Source organism: Ictidomys tridecemlineatus, chromosome 3 (assembly GCF_052094955.1).
Source record: "Ictidomys tridecemlineatus isolate mIctTri1 chromosome 3, mIctTri1.hap1, whole genome shotgun sequence".
In the NCBI taxonomy this organism is placed as follows: Eukaryota; Metazoa; Chordata; class Mammalia; order Rodentia; family Sciuridae; genus Ictidomys; species Ictidomys tridecemlineatus.
The window spans coordinates 144,064,223-144,083,574 of NC_135479.1; the positions used below are offsets into that span (position 1 = coordinate 144,064,223).

Sequence of the window (19,352 nt, forward strand, 5' to 3'; positions counted from 1 at the left end):
GAAGTTCAAAGCTAGGCATGGATGCCTGATATATCACAAAGATCAGGGTTTAGCAATTTTTTTTGTAAAGAGCCAGAAAATAAGTATTTGTGGGCCATTTAATCTCTGACATTATTGCTGCTATACAACATGAAAGGAGCCACAGATATATGTTAACAAAAATATGTGGACTGTATTCTAACAAAACTTTTCCAATGAAACTGTTCATGGACACTAAAATTTTAATTTCATCTAATTTTCACATACACCCAAACAGTATTCTTCTTTTGAACTTTTCAATCATTTAAATATGTAAATAACTTTCAGCTTACAGGGTATATAAAACAGACAGTGAGTCAAATTGACCTATGAGCCACAATTTGCTGACCTCTGACCTAGACTATCCTATTACTTATGTAGATATTATTTCCAGTGGGATTTATTTGCATCAAAAACTGGTGTACACAGAACTGAGCTTGCTCAGCCTAAGTTAACAATGTTAAGCGACTGCTCTTTTGGGTACCATAAAAAGAAGTCTGTGTTACTTATCTTTAAGGAGAGGATTTCCCTTCCTCATTAGGCCTCAAAGTCACACAATGACCTTAGACAATTATTAAACTTATAATCCAGGCCTTCAGTGTAGTATATTCACTTTATTTTTTACTCAGCAAATCCTTATTAGAAATAATGCTTACTAGCTGGCATATGATATGTAATTTAGCATAAATTTAAAATATATATATATATAAATATATAAATTTTAAATATATATTTTACATTTCCTATATTAGTTTTTTGCAAAGTTTATAATGAGAACCCCTAATTCCAGGTGTTCCATTACATGATGATTTTAAGAAATATTGTCCCCTTCTAGAAACTTCACAAGAAATACCACGTAAGTAGCAACTTTTCCTGAAACTTTATCTTGATAGAGTTTTACTTAAAGTAATACATTGTTCTTGTAGTGCCCTTTCTATTAAAATGAAAGGACTGATAAAAAAAATTCCCTATTGGGTGGAGGTATAGCTCAATGATAGAGCTCCTGCCTTGTACACATGATACCCTGAATTCATTCCCTAGCACAGCAAGCAAAAATGTCCCTTTTTCAGAAGTTAATCACTATCTTCCTATTCTTACACTATTGGAAGAGCAGAAAGTTTGTTTGGGAATTAGACAAACAGGAACCAAATTGTGACTTTGTCATTTACTAGAACTAGGACTTGCTTTTCTAAGCCCCAGGTTCTTAGTTATAAAACAGCTGATCACACAGGATTGCAGCAAGGATTAAAGAAGATCATGTAAGCAAAGTGCCTGGTGCACAGGAGGTGCTTTGTAAATATTCAGTGATTAAACCTATAGATAGCTATGAAACCAGGAAAGAAGGGAGATCAGAAGGAACTTTAGCTGATCGGCTTTGAGCAGTTGTGTTTGATTTCACTGCCTTGAGTTTCTGTGCTTTTCTTCTCCCCATGTGCTTCCTATAGTTCTACTCGTCTCTCTTCATAATTTTTCTCCACTACCCCCACCCCTGTTTTATTATCCACCCATCCTTTATGCTCCTCTGGTTATTTTTTGTCCTACAAAGAACTCAGGAGGAGGGTTTGGCCCAGTGTAAACTCCTCATTTCCTTCCACATTATGGATTGACTTGTATCTCCCAAAATTTACATGAAGTCTTGATCCTCAGTACCTTTCATTTTGACCTTATTTGAAAATAGAGTCACTGAAGTATTAAGAGTAGGTGGGCTCCCCAATCCAGTACGGCTGATGCTCTTATAAAAAGGGGAAATTTGGATAGAGGCATACAGATTAAGGATGAACACCAGTGGAACATGAAAACAGTCACCTATAAGCTGAGGGGAGAAGCATGGAACAGACCCCTCACTCAGAGCCCTCAGAAGGAACCAACCCTGCCCACACCTTGGTTCCAGAGTCTCAGCCTTCAGAAGTCTGACACAACACATTTCTGTTGTTTAAATCACCTTTGTCACGCAGCCTTCCCCATATGCACTCCCCAAATGAAACAATCTCTGGCTTTACAGACCAGTTTTGGCTTTTTCAGCTCCAAGGAAGCTGTTGTCCAATTTCACTTTGATACAATAAAATAGGCAGAGCTTCTTAATCTTAAGATGCACTATTATTTTTTCCAGCATCACCCAACTAGAGTCTGTCAAAATATTCTTCACAAATCCCTCCAGAGGTCTCTGCAATGTGTGACTCTGTAACCCCACCATAAAGAAAGCAGAGTATCAAGAAATGGTTTCTAAGATTAACAGCATTGTTTCATATCATCCAAGAATCAATAATTCTTGACTAATGTGAAATGTATGTAAGCAGCTACCCACAACCAACTAAAAAAGTAAAATGTGTTTTGCCTACTTTGAATACAGACCCTCTTCAGTATCCTCAGGAGGTTGCTTCCAGAACCCCCATGGATACCAAAATCTGTCCAAGTCCCTTCTATAAGATGCCATACTATTTGTGTAATCTATGCAGTTCCTCCTGTATACTCTAAATCATCTCTAGGTTACTCATAATACCCAAGACAATGTAAATGTTATGTAAATAGTTATGCTGTGCTGTTTACAGAATAATGACAAGAAAAAAGTCTACATGTTCAGTACAGGCACAATTTTTTTTCTGAATAGTTCTGATCCATGGTTAGTTGAATCAGAGGATATGGGACATTTTAGAAAGATGTTCACAAGAATGGAGAGCTGATTATATGTAGAGAACAGAGCCAGAAGCTAATGTTAAATGGGTCCCAGTTCTCTAAATTGATTCTGGCCCCATATCATTCATATTCTGAGAAAACAGAGATCACTTAATAAAAATCTCAGCAACTTTGGATTCTTCCAAAATGTCTGAAAGCCAGCATCCTCTGGGTCTTCTTGCTGATGCTCCTCCAGGCTGTTGTTGAGCTGGTAATAAACACAGTTGGCAGCTTTACATGTGACCTTCACAATTCATTCACTGGGCCAGTATCTAGATATGTCTTCCTCTCCTTTTAAAATCCTATTACTCACCAGGCAAAGATTCTGAAATCTGAATACCTAGACTAAGTCATAGGCTGGGCTACCTGGCACTAAATGCCTCCAAAAGTGTGCCTTGCTTTCTTCTTGTCAGTTTTGTATCCCTTAGCTTCAAGTGAGGAAGCTGGTACTGTGGTACTTATTTTAGATAAGTTTTTACCCTTTCTCAAAGGTTTCAGTTTCTGTATCCACTGATACCCTGTAAGATTTTCTTGGTCATTTTTTTTTAATCTTCAATACTCTTTTAATCTAGTTGTTCACTGAAGACAGTATAACATATTTCTTGTCATCAAGGAATTTATAATCTAGTTAAAGAAATGTTCAGAAATCAATTAGATAAGAATAGGATGAATCAGTGTAGAAAAGCAGTGTAGAAGTTCAGGAAGGAATGAACCAATGACAACAGAAGTTGTATATAAAGAATTCATAGATACATAGGACATGAACTATATTTTAAAGAATCAATAGCATTGCTGGGTGCAATCTAGAAACTTGGGAGGCTAAGGCAGGATGATCACAAATTCTAGGTAATCTTCTCAACAACTTGGCAGGATCCTGTCTCAAAACAAAAAAAAAGGACAGGGATTGTAGCTCAAGGGTAAGAGTCTCTGAGTGTATACTCAATACCACCACCACAAAAAAAAAAAAAAAAGGAATTTAAAAACCATGCAGGGAAAAAAACAAAAACTAAACCAATGGGAAAGGGAAAAGAAATAAAAATACGAAGGTTCTAGGCCAAGAATACTGCATGAACAATAATATGTAACTTATTTGTGGACCTTTGAAAGGAGACAATGAAAGGATATGACTGAAGTGTGTCATTTGAATTGGGAAGAATTTTGAAATAAGACTGACTTAGGTGAGTCCAGATGATAGTACCTTGGGGAGTTTGATCATTATCTAAGGGACAACATAAAACCATTTGAAATTTGAAGCTAGTAGGGGACATAATAGAAATAAATCACAGAATACAGAATGGTGAAGAGTCAGAACTAGTTTAACTTCTGTCTCGATTACTTCTATATAGTTTGGTTTGGGAAAAGTTGCTTGGCTTTCCTAAGTATGATTTCTTATTTGTAAAATGGGAATAATTATAGCTACCGAGAGAAGTGATAAGTAGATAGAAATGTGTATAAGGCTGTTTGGATGATGATGGTGGTTGGAAGAATGCTGGAATTAGCAACAACAAATCACCACTTCGTAAGGCTCATCTGGCATCACTGTGCAGGGAAACGGGATAGGGGCTGGCCATGGGAAGACCATGGCAAGTTTTTCAGATAATTCAGACTTCTGGTGATGAGGGTAGCCAACAAGAGTCTGTGATGATGCAAAAACAAGGGCAGAGATGTAAAGCAACTTTGAAGAAAGGATTAACATAAGTAGTGAAAGGATGAGTCAAAACTACCTTCACAGTTTCAGGGCTGGGAGACTAGAAGTGGGAAACTAGTAGAAAGAACTAAATTTGTAGGGGAAGGAAAAAAAAAAAAACATCTGGTTTTGTCACTGTTGAGTTCTGACATTGCGTAGGGAAATGTGATGATCCAAGAGGAGGAAGGTTACCCTAGGAAGTTCCTGATCCATGGAGAGGACTCAGACACCAGGCAGCTGGGAGAGACCGAGAAGCCTCCAGGGAGCCCATATTCTCAATGAAAGCATCATGCTTGTCCACCCCTCTCTGGGGAAAAGGACACACTAGCTGCCAAAAGGGATAGGTGGCAGTGAAAACCAAGCCCAGTCACAAGGAGCCCGTGGCTGTGTGGGAGCTCTACGGCACTTACTCTTTCTTCCGGGCTGACTTCCGCTTCTCTTCATTGACTTCATGGTTGGCATCCCGTAGCTTGACCTCACGATCTGACAGGCTTGCTGGGATAATGTCCAGCTCCAGGTCCTTGTTATCCTACATGCAGAAGGATCACAGAGGTCATCTTGGAGAAACTTTAGAAAACTCTCTCACCCGAGGTCGGGGAGGCAGTAAAGCAGAAAAACAGAAAGATATCATGGAGAGGATGAAAAGATGGGGAATCCTACAAACACCTGCCCACAAGCACTCTTCTTCATGGGTTAATTCTTCTTTTCAAATAAAAAAGATATAAAATGTTCAGTTCAAATGTTTACTATTAATATCCATAGAAACAGACATTATGTATCTAAGTCCCAGAAGCCTTTGTTCCTGATTAAATCTAAACATACATACGGAGTCATAAATTAGTCCAAGATTGGTTCTTCACCAGCAAAATAATGTGAAATAGAAACACATAAAGACAAAAAACATGTTTCATTTGTCAAAGGAAAATAATCAAACTATTTTTTATTTAAACAAGCAATTTCCCTTGGAAATAAAAAGCTAAGTGGTTGAACAATGACTGAACTTTCTAATTACCCATCCCTACTTATTTCAACCATCATTTGATATTTATGCATGATGGAACCCTCTAGAAGAAATTCAGATTAGAGCCTGGGGGAGATGTTAACTGCTTCAACTCATAGTAGTTTGACCATTTCCCTCTCTAGGCTGCTCCACTTCAGAGCATGAGCCTATTTAAAGATTTACGAATTAGAAATCCCAGGATTAAATTGCTAGGCTGTATTTATCTCTTAATTCATAGGGTACTGACCCCTATTATAAAGAATATATTAAAAGTCAGTCTTCCTTTGCTTCATGGCAAATAGTACTATTTTTCAATTGAAATGTCAAACAGCCTTTGTACAAATTGTACCCCTTATTCTTGAAAGAGTGCTATTATACATACTAGGAGCTCTAATCATTTGCTGATTAACATAATTGAGTAAGAGATGATACCAATGAGGCCAAAATAAAGGGGTTAGTCCTCAAGTCAACAGTTAACTCTACATAGAGAAAAACTCTGCTCCATAGCAATGGGTCCTGCTCTTGGCCAGTCAATTTTGCATTATATGGAACACTATCCACAAGGGCTAGAGGTGAATAGATTAGCAAGATTCTTCCCCCTTCACTCAAAAAAACACACAAACAAGTGTCCCAGGGCTCAGCAGCTCAGAGGGACTCTCTGGAAATGCTCTTTACCTCTGTGGTGATGAGAACAGTGGTGTTGAGGGGGAGAATGGGGACGCCCGCATAGGCAACACCCTCTACTCACCTCTGTGTTGACTCCTAGGGCTTTCTCCAGGGAGTACCGGTACTTCCCCATCCTCAAGGAGAAATCTCTGTAGTGCTTGTCTACGGTAGTCACCCATTTCCTTATCTCCGTGGCATGAATGTGGCCCTTTTCCACGAAGCTATCGGCCAACTGAATCAGAAGCTTCACCTTCTCCTTGGTTTGCTGCCCCAAAAGATGGTCTTGTTACTGGATTACATTATTCTTGTATCCTTCACCCCAAGTCCCCTTCTCTCCACAGCAGCCATAGGTTCCTCACAGCCTGATGGCTCTGTCACTCACTAGCTGGGAGAGGTTGAGCAAGCTGCTTAAACTCTCTGTGCCCTTTGGTTCTTGCACTCACACAATGGGAATCATAATAATACCTGCATTGAAGGGTTGCTGCAAGCATTAAATAAGCTGATAATGCAGACTGCTTAGAACAGGGCCTAGAGTATAGCAGGCATTATACTCTGTTAGAGTATAGTAACCATAGCAAGAACCCAGTAAGCCATAAATGCTAGCCATTATTACCGTCAATGTAAAGTAGTGGGCTTTACAGGTCTATAGAGTATGTTATTAGTGCATCTGAGATTCATGTGACTCTTAAAGCATCCTATTAAGTACGTGGAGGAAGGATCTCTTTGAGTTACAGATGGAAAAAACCTGAGGTTTAGTTTTAAAGGCTGGTCAAAATTCATATCCTTAGTAAGCAACAGCACCTGTTTGTCTCTGTTCCTTTGTTCTTGGTTCTCTCCTTTCCCTGTACAGGCCTGAGGTAGGATGTAAAATATCATGTCAGTTGGCACATGCTAAGAGCCAAAGAAATCCAACCTAAGGGTAAATGTTATCCCCTTTACTATAAGGATCTTGTCTTTATTTTCCATTAAAGAGAGGGAGAGAGAAAAAGGGTTAAAGAAGTATCTGTTAGAGGGCTAATGAGGTAAAACTCTGACATGTACTGGGTTAATTTCATTTCTAGTAAGAATTTGTTCAGCGTCTACTCTGTCTATAGCCTTATGCAGACAGCTGTGGGGCCAGGCTTGGGGGGAAAACAAAAGAAGAAAAAAAGATGTTCATTCCCCACCAAACAGACTATAATCACTGGAGGGGACAAGGTTTTCACAAACAATAGTTAAATCTATTACTCAAGGCATCATGTAATTGAATGTCAAAATTAGAAGTAAAAAACCACAAGGATTTTTAATTGGAGAAAAATAAAGGTAGAGTGGCATGGAAAGGTGGCAGAGGTCTCATGGGAAGGTGAGGTTCAAATTAGATAAGATATAGAAATAGAAGGCTTATTAAGATGTAAACATTTGCATGTCTTTTAAGTTTCAATTTTGAAAGACTAAAATCTTCAGGGAAACTTGAAAATTTTAAGGGAAAGAAAGGAGTGTTTAAATTATATTCTTAGAAGACAAAAGTCTTTTGGGTTGGAGGAAAATAGGTCCAAAATTTTGATCATGCTATAATATAGATACTTGAGGGAAACTGAGGCAAGAAGTCACTGGAGTAGCAATAGAAAAGACTATTCACTTTCTAACCCTCCTACTCCCTTCTTTTCAGGCTCATTCACAGTCATTCCTATGGGAGACTGACTCTCCCAAGAAATCCTAGAAGGGCCAGCAGAGTGCTCTGTCTGCCACGTGGCCAGGGACACTGGGGTGCTGGCTCTCCACTGGCTCTTCTAACACACCAAGCCGCTCCTATCTCAAGACAGTGGGCTGGAAGTCAAGGGTGAAAGTGCTTGGGAGTGGAGGAGAGGAGGTAGGTGTGAGGATAGGAGAAACAGCCCTCAGTCATATAAGGTGAAGAGTAATTGCAACAGGAATTGATTAAGAAAAGAAATCTGGTATCCTAAGGTCTTCTATAATATATTATTGCATTTAGGTATTTTTTTTCATGAAAAAAGTGTTTTTTTGTTTGCTATTTACTTAATCAGAGCTTAACATTTGCTGTTATATCAAGAAATCTGTTTTATGTAAAATTCTAAACACACATATTCTCTGCTCTTGGTAAGGTGCTTTCACTCATGAGATGGGGTTTTACAGCCAGTAGGTGGCTGCAGCTCTACCAGGGCAGCTCCATCAGGGGAAACTGCATCCTGAAGCATCAAAACATCAATCAGGAGAGTGGCTTGTGGCCAAGAATATTCCAGATACTCTAGGAGCCTGGGGAGCAAATAGTGAATTAAGCAGTGTGGACAAGCTCTAACCCAGGGCCCAGCTATTGAGGTAGTGGCCCATCTCCACTGTTCTCCAAGACCCTAAACTGCAACCTGGTGAATGACACATGCCCCTCCCTGTGGTGAGGGCTTCTACTCACCTTCCACTCATTGCAATGTCCCTCTTTCATCGCCTTTCCTCCCCAAAAGACACAAGGCCCTTCCCCTTGACCCCATAGTACCACATAAAGGTGCCTGTATTTTAGTATATGTCATGGAGAGTTATTTAGGTCTCCCTCATTAGACCATGAACTCCTAAAAGGTGAGTATTATATCATATTTGTTTATATCAAGTTTCCAGAAAAGAGCAGGCACGCCATAAATGTTGAATGGTGGAACTGGTGAATGAAGGTGCAAAGCTTGGGTGTGGAGGTGAGTAGAGCTAGAACCAGCAAGAGCTGTGGGTCTCCAGTGGGAAGAATTAATTGTCAGCTTTGGCCTACTGAGACACCATTGTGGCCATGACCTCATAGAGTAGAGTCTGAAGTGATGGCAATGGTGACTGCAGTAGCACCACATGACCTGCCACATTCTTGTGTATAGCTGGTAAGAGGCAAAAACTTATCCCATGAAGGCGGCCCATCAGTATGAGGCCAGTAATTTCTGAGGTGTCCTAGCCTGAAAGTTTTGTCTAAATAAAAAAAGTAGTGAATGCTGGACCAATTTGAGGTTATCTTTCTGGGGATTTGAATTGCAGAGACAGGATTTGGGTGGCCAGTTGCAGGAGTAGAAATGCAGAAGGGAGATGGGGGAGGAAAAGGGAAGCTGAATCCTCATAATGGTGGACACTGCAGAAATCCCTGATCCTCTGCTCCGGGGAGAAGACCAGACAATGTGGCTGCTCAAGTTGGTCTTGGTCTGAGGTGACATCCTAGTTGTCATCCCCAGAGGTGAGACAATGGCGCATTTCTTGTTCTTCCAATGGGGCTGTGATTCAGCTTTTTCTGAGGTCCTGGGAGGTCCAGCCACATAATTTCTTCTTTCTTCCTACACACAACCATACACTATCTTCCCCCCATAACAAGCAAATTTGAAACTCAAATCTTTCCACCAAAGATAGTAACTTTTATATGGATTGGTGAGGTGGAGGTTGAACTGTAGCAGTTGTTAAAGAATAGGTTCAGAATTATGGACAAGATCTGTGGACAAATGGGAGACTTTGGGAACTATAATTCATCTGACCAGGAAATCCAGAACTGATCCCTAATGTATGTTCTGCCCTTTCCACTTTGAATTCTATGTTATCTGCTGAGAAAGACCAAGGTTTTAAAAGAGAAGTTTAGCACTTCTATTTGTCCTTTCTCCCTCCCTTTTTATTTTCTTTGACCAATTAATTCTTTACCATCTTTCTCTCTAATTAGTGAGCCTTACTCTGAATAACATTTTTAAAGTTCTTTTGTTTTGGGCACATTTTACAAGTCTTTAAGGTTTAATTTCCTTGATATTAGTCCTATTATCTCATCCTAATCTTCCATATTTGCCTTTCATTACTGGCATTCCTTATATTTACTGTTTGTATATTTCTCATAGATATGGGCTTAGTAATAATCTCTTTATGCAGGTAAACAGGTTTCTTCAAATAGATCTTTATATTCATTCCACAGGAGATCACCTAGAATTATAGATGAAAAGCTAAACCTTTCCAGATTTCCCATCACATATGAGCTAAAGCCCTCTAAGGCTCTCAGAAACGGAACCATGCCCATCTTTTATCTGAACTAAATATTTAGATTCTGCTTTTCTCAGTCTAATATATCTGTCTGAAACTCTCCAGTGTTCCCTATCCTTGCTTGCTGAATTCCAAGAAGACATAATTTAGTTCAGCGAAGACTCTATAGTCACTTTTATTACTGATTTATTCTCTTGTGTTAAAAAGAATTAAGCCCAGTTTCTCTCATGTCTTCTTTCATTTCAGAGATAAAACTACCTGTCTAAAATATGTTTTCTCAACATTATTGGCTACTAGCAACAAAACTAAAATGGGTACTACTTTACACCCTCTAAAATGGCTCTATCAAAAAGACAAACAATAGCTTTGTGTTGGTGAACATGTAGAGATATTGGAACCCAGACATTGCTGGTGAGAGTATAAAATAGAATGGCGACCTTGGAAAACAATTTGGCAGTTTCTCAAAGTTAAATATAGAGGCACCATAGAACCTATTCATTCCACACCCAGGTATACACAGAAGAGAACTGAAAACCTATGTTCCCAGCAAAACTTGTACATGAATGTTCATGGCAACATTATTTGTAATAATCCCAAACTAGAAATAAGGAAAACATTCATCTGATGAATGGTAAATATAACGTGATGTATTCAAACAATGGAATATCATTCAGCCATAAAAATGAGGGAAGTCATAAAAACAAATAATAAGTGCTAAATCATGGATGAATCCTGAAAACAATATGCTAAGGAAAAGAAGCTAGATACAAATGATCACGTATTTTGATTATGTGATTCCATTACATGATATGTATACAACAGACAAATCTATAGAGATAGAAAGTAGACTAGTAGTTGCCTGAGGAGAGGGGTTAATGGGGAGTGACTGTTAATTGGTATAGGCTTTCTTTCTGGGATGATGAAAATGTTCTGGAACTAAACAGTAGCAATGTTGTACAACTTTGTGAGTATACTAAAAAATCAATGAGATGCAACAAAAAAAACAAGAGAATCTAAAAACAAGTTTTGCTTTTAGAAGAAACAGAGTTGTAAATGTCAAGATAATTAACCTTTTCTCTGTGTGCCGTGAACCCTTAGAGTTTTGAAACCCACAATAGGAAATATCTTTTGTATTCTTCCAATTGGATAGTCTAGGTATGACACCATCCTATGAAATTTCATTTTCCTTTTATACTCACCCAAACTCTATCTCATTTTTTATTCTTATATTTGTGGGGTTTAATATAGAAGTACCTTTTTATAATCAATGTTTCTTTTACTTGATCTCTTTTTGAAATGCGATATAATAACTCAATATAATCTGTTGCCCTGTTCATATTAACTCTCTTGTGATTCAAAGTCAATCCAGTTTCCATTTTAAATTAATTTCATTGGTTATGCAGATGAAAACCAATGTGACTAGTGAAAAGAGGTTTGCCCCAAGGAAACTGGACTGAGGTGGGACAGGGGGCTAATGCCTTTTTTTCAAAAGCTCATCAGCTGAATTTGTTATCCTGTAGAGACTGATACAAATAACCCTGAGATCTAGAACACGATAGATGGAAAAATGATACCTTATAAATAGAGATATTTAAGCTGGGAGGAAGACAGAACCTATAGAGCCAAAGTAGAAAAATAATTTTAAAGATCAATTTGGGAGATGGTGTTGAAATTGACCCAGACTTCCTTTTTCCCTTATATTCATGCAAGTTTGTGGCCTCTCTTCAATGTTATAAGGTATAGCTAGGTAACCTGGGGGAACACAGCATGAACAAAGTGTCCTTCAGGAGCTTGCTGGCTTACAAAGGAGATACCATTTCACAGGCTATTGGAGAACAGACAGCTCAGGTCAGGAGCCTAAAGGTTTTACAGACAAGGGCTGTAGGGTAGGAAGGGCCAGGTCACACCCTGGCACATAGGCAGGATCACAGAGGAGATGGCACAGGACCAGAAAGATGTTATCCTCTTACAAAGCACAAACTAGAAGGAAGGGGAGGACAGTCTAGGTTGAGAAATGATATGAAAAATATACGAAGGCAAACAAGTATATAATGTATATCTCCAAGGGTGAGGAAGTACACTCATTCAGGTGGAGCACAAAACTTTCATAAAGGAATAATTGAAGATAAAACTGGGGAGGTGGAGGGGTATAGTTGTAGAAGCTGTGGGGCTTTAGGTGGAAGCACTGGAAAACCATTAAAGTTCTTGAACTGGGTGGTAATGTGACCAGTGACCTTTTCAAGATATGAAGAACAGTCTAGATTAAAAGGCAGAAAAGGCCACATGTATAGAACTCATTTAGGAAGCTGGGACACATTAGGGTGGTAACAGTGAATACAAAAGAGGAGGAAGTTGTGAAGCAGGTGGAAAAGGAAGGATGAACTACATTGACTGGATAGTTCTCCACATTTTCACATGGTGACAGATTCTGATCCTAAAGAAGCTCCAGGTTATCTGCTGCAGTCCCTCCTCTGCAGGTAGGAACATCAATGGGGCTGATACTATTCAGCCTGTTAATGGTTCATTATTGGTACCATCTGGAGAGGAGAAGTTAGACCCAAACCCCATTACTCATTTTATTAACTCCCATTTTCATTTGGATCTGAACAAGGTTCGGTGTATCTACTACCTCCTTTGTGCTATTTGCTTTAGCTGGTATTGAAATGAGTCTGTTATTCTGAACTCACAGTTCATTGGATTAGGCAAAATGACCCCCAAAACCACAGTAATGCAAGGTAAAGCACCCTAATATTGAGTGTTCACAGTGTAGGATTTATAATTCACTTTTGAATTATCATCATAATAATCACTTAGCCTCAGGAATGACGCTAAGGTCTTAGTTTGTTACACAAAATTGGAAGAACATGTACGGTAGTGACAGACGGGATCTAAGTAGGTTAGAGCACTAATAGGTTCTCCTCCTTGGCGCCCCCAAAGCAGCTTTCACCTGGGAAGAGCAACTGCCAAGTGTGGACTTGATGCCAAGAAAGGGTCCTATGTGGCAAGGAGCCCTGGTAAGAGATGGGGACACTACAAATAGGGAGCTGGGACAGATCAGATTTTTATTCAAACCCAAGTGTTGTCAGATCAAATGCTAGCTGTGAAAGCAGACAAAAATCATATTTCCCTCCATTATAGTACCCCCTCAGGGTGTATAGGGATATGAGCAGGTGTGCACATCTTGTTCTCCCCGCCCAACTCATTAGCAGTTTTGAGGCCGGATGGAAATAATGAAACTTAATTTACAACCCACCCACAGTCACTGGCCCTTCCCATAAGATAGACTTCCCAAGCTATTCAAATTTTAAGAATATGTGGATATGTGTAAATACGCACAGGTGTGTGCACATTTTAGCATGAATATACACTTTTACCTTATTTGGTCTGAAAGAATATTAACGGATCCCAGAATATGGACCAAAGAGACTTTGAAAGCAGTGTACAGCAACTGACTTCCCACCTACAGCTGCTCTACCCAGCAGCTGCAGTTCTTCTGATATTCAGATTTCAAAGGCGAAAACATGCTTTCCTAAACATGCTTCCAGAGGCTGGGCTTGTTTCCATTGTGTGAAGCTGGCCAGAATGGGGGGGTGCTAGGTGGACTTGGGGAGGGGTTTGGGATGTTTCCTACCTTGGCAGGCACCCTGAATTCTCCATATTCTTTCAGCAGCTCCTGAGTTTCCTCTGTGGTATCTCCAGTGGAGGTATGTGTTGAGAGGTAATATTCACCCGTTTCTTGGATCCAGTCCAGTGCCTGTGAGGGGAAACAACCCACCCAGTCCCTCAGAAGGCAGCTATTGGAAGGAAAACATGCTATACTGCAAGGAAGGTTCTTAGTTTGAGCCAACATGCTGGACCCAAGGACTGTTGATGTGATAGGTATGTAGCTCTGAAGGTGTTTTTATTTTTATTTTATTTTATTTTATTTTATTATTTTTTTAATAAATTAGTTCTCCCCTCATGTGGAATATCCCACCATTAAAGAATTAGATTGGGAACTCTCCTAGCCAGGCCCAGTGTCATCCATGAGCAAGGAGCATCGTGAGTTCCTTGGTATCCCTTCACATCTGCTGCAGCCAAACCCAGAACAGAGTGCTTGTTTAAATTTGAATGACTGACAAATGCAACCTGTTCTCTTTCATCTCTTCACTTCCACTTCCTGTCTTCACTCTGCCTGTGACTGTGCCCTTTTCTAGACTGTCCCAAGCTTTGGTTTTGGGGGCCTCTATACTCCTCACAACTGAGACAAAACCAGGGAAAGCTCTGGACATACCTGCTTAGCACTGCGCTCAAATACCACATATTGCTGGCACTGGTCTAACCGACGTTTCTTCAAGGTCCAGAAGTGTAGAACACGATTCTCCCTCTGTAAGAGCTCACTCAAGATGGCTGTGGGAAGAAGTGAGCACTGGTCATGGGAACGGCTGACCAAATCTCCAACCAACTCAGTCCCACTGCTCAGGCACCAGGTGACTGTGACTTTCAAGCAACCCCATAAGACTAATCCAGCATCAGAACCAAGGGAGCAAAATCTTGGGACACAGAATTCCCCAGAAGCGAATAAGATCAGGGAGACTAGGGCAAAAGCCTGTTATTGAGGGTTCCATCCATCTACTAGGGAACGAAGGCTATGCCACCAGCAATTTACAAGTGACAGTGATTCTCTTCATACCAAAGTTAGTCCTTGGTTGTAAGAGACCTTGTGAGGAAGCAGTCCCTAAAATAGCAACTAATTCAGTTGGCCCTGGAGCTTAATGAACATGGATGGATGTTGCCCGGGCATTCCTGAGGCTTTACTAGGAGAAGGGCAGGAGATGAATAGTGCAGAGAGGGATGAGTTGAGGTATGGACAGCTCACATCATGGGCCACCTTCTCTGTACTGTATAGGAGTTGTACACACAGCACTTTAACAGTAGAGGCAAGGTCATAAAGCTTCCAAACAGGGGGCATAGGGAAGCTACATTGTCCTGTCTCTAGGTACAAGCTTCCATGTTGTTTCTGATCATAAGAAAGCTGAAAGCTCTTAACTCTAATGATGATAAACAAGAGGATGTGTACAAGTCATGAAGCACCACAAGGGGGCCATGGTAGGGGGTCAGTCCTTTTCTTTCCTACTTCTCCTTTTAGCAGTAACTGGCTACAAAGATTGATTTCCTTAAGTGGTTTAAATGGTATGTTCTACGCTTGAAGCAACCAAATTTATTTTGTATCATTTCTGCCTCTTGATTCCTGCTAATTATATTAGATATTAAAAAATACATAACAATAATATGAATAATTAACATTTAATAAGCACTTATTATATGGCAAACACATGTTTTTACAATACCCTATGATAAATGTGCTTTTACAAATAAGAAAACTGAGGCTCAGAGAGGATATGTAAATGCTCAGATTCACTAAGATAGGAAGGGGTTGAGCTCAGATTTGGTCCAAGTGTGTTTGCCTTCAGAGCTCTGTGCTCTTGGCCACCCTGGTCTCCATGTTATAAAGCTGTGCTTTACCAACGTGGCACAACCCAAGCTGTGGTGTTTATACTTAATGTTTTTGTTGATTTTGTTTACTTTTAATATCCTTGGAGGGTTTGGCTTTAAGAATAGCTCCCATAAGCTGACACCTTTCACAGGTCCTAATCATTCTCCATTCCCTACAGCTGTCTACGCCTTTATTGCTTAGCTTCTTAGTTCTTTGCCAGAGAGGTGAAGTATATACTTCCTCACTCCCTCACTGACCTCTGGTTCGGGTATGTGACTTACTTTGGCAAATAGGTTGTTAAGAGATATGACACTAGCAGGAACTTGAAAATGTGCTTGCTTAAAATCACTTCTGGGTAACTTCTGGCCTTCGATCCCACGTCTCAGCATGAACAGACAAGAATCTTACCGATAGTTAAGGAGCCATGCCAGCCGGCCTGAAGCACAGTTAGTTGTATTGCCAAGCATGGCCATTCTAGCTAATCCCAGTTATTTGAACAATAAATGTTCACAGTTGTGCAACTCTGAATTTTGGTGTTGTTATGCAGCAATCTTTGCTCTCATAGGTAAACCTAAAATATATAGCAATGGATTTGGGTCCTGGCAGCAGGTGAAAAGGAAACAGATACAGAAGGAATTCCAGGTCCCTGCTCACATGAGAGCTTCCAGTGGGGGAAAGATAGAGTGAGAACCTGCCTCCTTTAGCCTTTACAAGCACCAGTCAGGCTCTGCTCACTGCAGCCTCCCTTTGTGATGGCTGAGAGAATCAACCCAAGTCAGGCAAAACCCCTAAAAGGTTTCAAGTTTCATCCCCACCCCCTTTTTGAGAGCTTTCATAATGGCTTCAACCTTCCCTTGGCCCAAGATGATGTAGGCATCCTGGCTCCCTCTGGGTGCTTGGCCCTTATCTGCATACACAAGTGTAGGTGCTGGGTGTGGCCTCTCAGCAGCAACTGGCCTCACCCAAGCTGCCATCTGCATTTGGAAGTCAGAACATATGCTTTGAAATGTGCTTTAAGGAGAGGTTGACATGATGTCAGCCACCCACAGGGTCCCTCAATCAAAAACAGAATAACATAGCTGGAAAAGGAACTGTGTGTCCCTCCTCTCTGTAGGGAACTTTGGTTCCTAAGTTTAATTCTTTTCAGTGGCTTTTGATCTTCCTAGCTCTTGAGCTCTCTGAGCAGGGCAGAAAGCCCTATCTAAAGCAGGTCACACATCCCTATTCTGTTCATGGTGTCTTCAAGCTTATCACACTCCAAGTCAGTTTGAATTCCCTACCCACCTCCATCCAGGGTTGTATTTGTCTGCTTTTATAAGTGGACATGTATTAAACTTGTCATCTACTCAAAGGCTAATTTGTGCATGGCTAGAGTAATAATTTAAGGTAGTAACAGATAATAACTTGAGCTTAAAATGATCAGATAATTAAGCAATTTTTAAAGGTTATATAATTTTTTCATTTAATCACGGACTTTATAGAATTCAGAGAGATATTAAAATTTATCTAGAATAGTAGTTATATAAATATGACTTGCACACAAACTACGTGGTGGATGGGATAAGTCGTGCCAAAATTCAGGTTCTGACTCTGTAGGTTTGGTTGGGGCCTGAGATTCATACAGTTATATCAATGCTGTTAGTCTGGGACCACATTTTTCAGTAGCAAGAGCCTAGACATTCTCCCCACTTTAAATAAGAAAACTAAAGTTTTAAAGTTTAGGCAATAAATGACAACTCTACAGTTAGATCTTGGTTTTATGATTCCCAGTTCTTGCCTCATTGCCAGTGGTTAAGATACCTAGTCTTGTGCTATTCAATATGTCAGCACAAGTCACATATGACTATTTATATTTAAATTAATTAATATTAAATAAAAGTAAAATATTAGCTCCTCAGTTGCATTAGCCATATCTCAAGTGCTCAATAGGCATATGTGACTAGTGGTTACCATATTGTACATTTCCATTATTTCAGAAAATTCTACTAGGCAGTACAGCTCGAGCTTTAAGATACTATTTAAAAGTCTGGGGAAAATTTGTCCTCATTTTTCCATTCAGAATCTTGATGCATATTAAGAAACTGACCATGAATCACCAGTGCCCACACCATCCCACATCAGATTTTTTTCTTCTCTAAGAAAAGAATCAGGAAATTTGAAATAGCATGAAGACTAGGTCTACAGCACAGTGTAGGGAGGGCTGGCCTCTTGTCCATGCTAGTGAAGTAACTTGAGGCCTGGTAGGCCTCTCACTGACCTTTCACTTGCTGCTCAGGTCCTCGAGTATGGCTAGCAACACTGGGCATGCTGACGTTGTTCCTGTGGATGTACTTGAGAAATACTTCAGCGTTCCGCCGTGCCAAGGTGCAGGCCTGAGAGAGACAAAGGTGTGAGGTGCTCCTGTCCCCAGCAACTGTCTAGTGTTCTAGCCACCAGAGAGGGGTGCCCTCCTTCCACTTTTTAGGAAGCTTGAGGGCTTGACAGTCATGAAGATGCTGGAGGAGTCCTGTGGGAGCACAACTCTAGAGGTCACTTCTGGTTCATGGATGGTCCAATTCCAATTTAATAGGCTCGTGCTCTGAGCTTTCCTTTTATCTATGCCTGTCCTCTTTCCATTTAAGATAAAAATCAGAAATCAATAAAATCCTTTGACTACCTGTAGGTTGATCTGGCATTACTAACATTCACTCCCAGGCTGGTTTTCCTTTTCCCTAGAATACTTCTTATGATGACCACTGGTGAAAGTCCAGGCAACATAAGCCCTCTTTAACATTTGTTTGATTCAGACTTGGGGAAGTTTGTTTGTTTGTTTGTTTGTTTGTTTTGTAAACACACTTATTAACTCTACATTCTAAATCTAAATGGAAATTGTTACCTGCATTTTTCAAATTCATATGTCTATCCATCCCTTACCTAAAATCACCAATAAACTTTCTATTATTGGAAAACACTGATCTCTGTAACAGAATAAGAACCATTATGACTTTAAGAGCCTTTAAGACTCAAGTCAGTTGTGGGGGCAGAGAGGACAGGTCACATTCTCCTTGTTATACTGATAGACAAGACTGAGGCCCAGAAAGGGCACAGGCAGATCTAGAATTTAGGTCTACTGACAGAGTATTTCTAGTTTCTCAAGCTTATATAGTTCTGGATTTCTCTGAAAAAAGTTTTAACTCTCTTGTTTATAAAAGTAACAGGCTAGTATTCTATTTTTTAATCTACAAGTTTCCAGAATTAAATTATCTCTAGACCAAATTGTTAAGTTTTAAACCTTCTTATACTTAGCCTCAGATCCTATAAACTATATGATTAAAATTGTTCTATAACTAACATATGATTAATATAATTCTAAAACCATATAATTTTTTGATTATATAAAAATTAGCAACAAAAGCTTCTGGGATCTTTGGTAGAAGTCTATTGGTGGGTCCATGAACTCTCAGGCACATAAGTTTGATAGCTTGATGGTGGTCTAAAGCTAAAGAATCTGAAATGGATCAGCTAATGTGTACAAACAGAGTGTGATATTCTGTCTGTTGGGCACAGAATTCCCACAGCGATGGAGAGTTTTTCTCTATAATTTTGGGAACATATGAAAAATATCAGCCCAGAAAAGTTTTGTTTTTCTTCTTCAAAAGAAATGTTTAATTTTTATGAGTAAATACCTTTATCTCTGTATTTAAAATCCTTGATATTCTCTACTTAAATTGTTTTGTTTTAAATTTTGTTTTATAATAGGGAAAAATTTTTAAACTATCTTAAGCCCAGCATGGAAAAATTCCTATTCCTGATGACTAAAGGTTCTAACCAGTATAGCTTCAGATACTAGACAGATGGGAGAAGGCCATCTTTAAAAA

The 19,352-nt window shown here is 39.6% G+C and overlaps 1 protein-coding gene across 27 annotated transcripts in view; it reads right to left on the reverse strand.

Annotated features, from left to right (window-relative positions):
- Kalrn (kalirin RhoGEF kinase) overlaps window positions 1–19,352 on the reverse strand; it is a 626,048-nt gene that overhangs the window by 231,409 nt on the left and 375,287 nt on the right. For all 27 annotated transcript variants that reach the window (XM_078044068.1, XM_078044066.1, XM_078044074.1 and 24 more), the window contains exons 19-23: window positions 17,753–17,867; window positions 14,293–14,408; window positions 13,651–13,773; window positions 6,127–6,309; window positions 4,789–4,907 (exon numbers count right to left, since the gene is read on the reverse strand). In XM_078044068.1, the coding sequence (XP_077900194.1) occupies window positions 4,789–4,907; window positions 6,127–6,309; window positions 13,651–13,773; window positions 14,293–14,408; window positions 17,753–17,867 (656 nt within the window). The remainder of the gene's footprint in view (window positions 1–4,788; window positions 4,908–6,126; window positions 6,310–13,650; window positions 13,774–14,292; window positions 14,409–17,752; window positions 17,868–19,352) is intronic.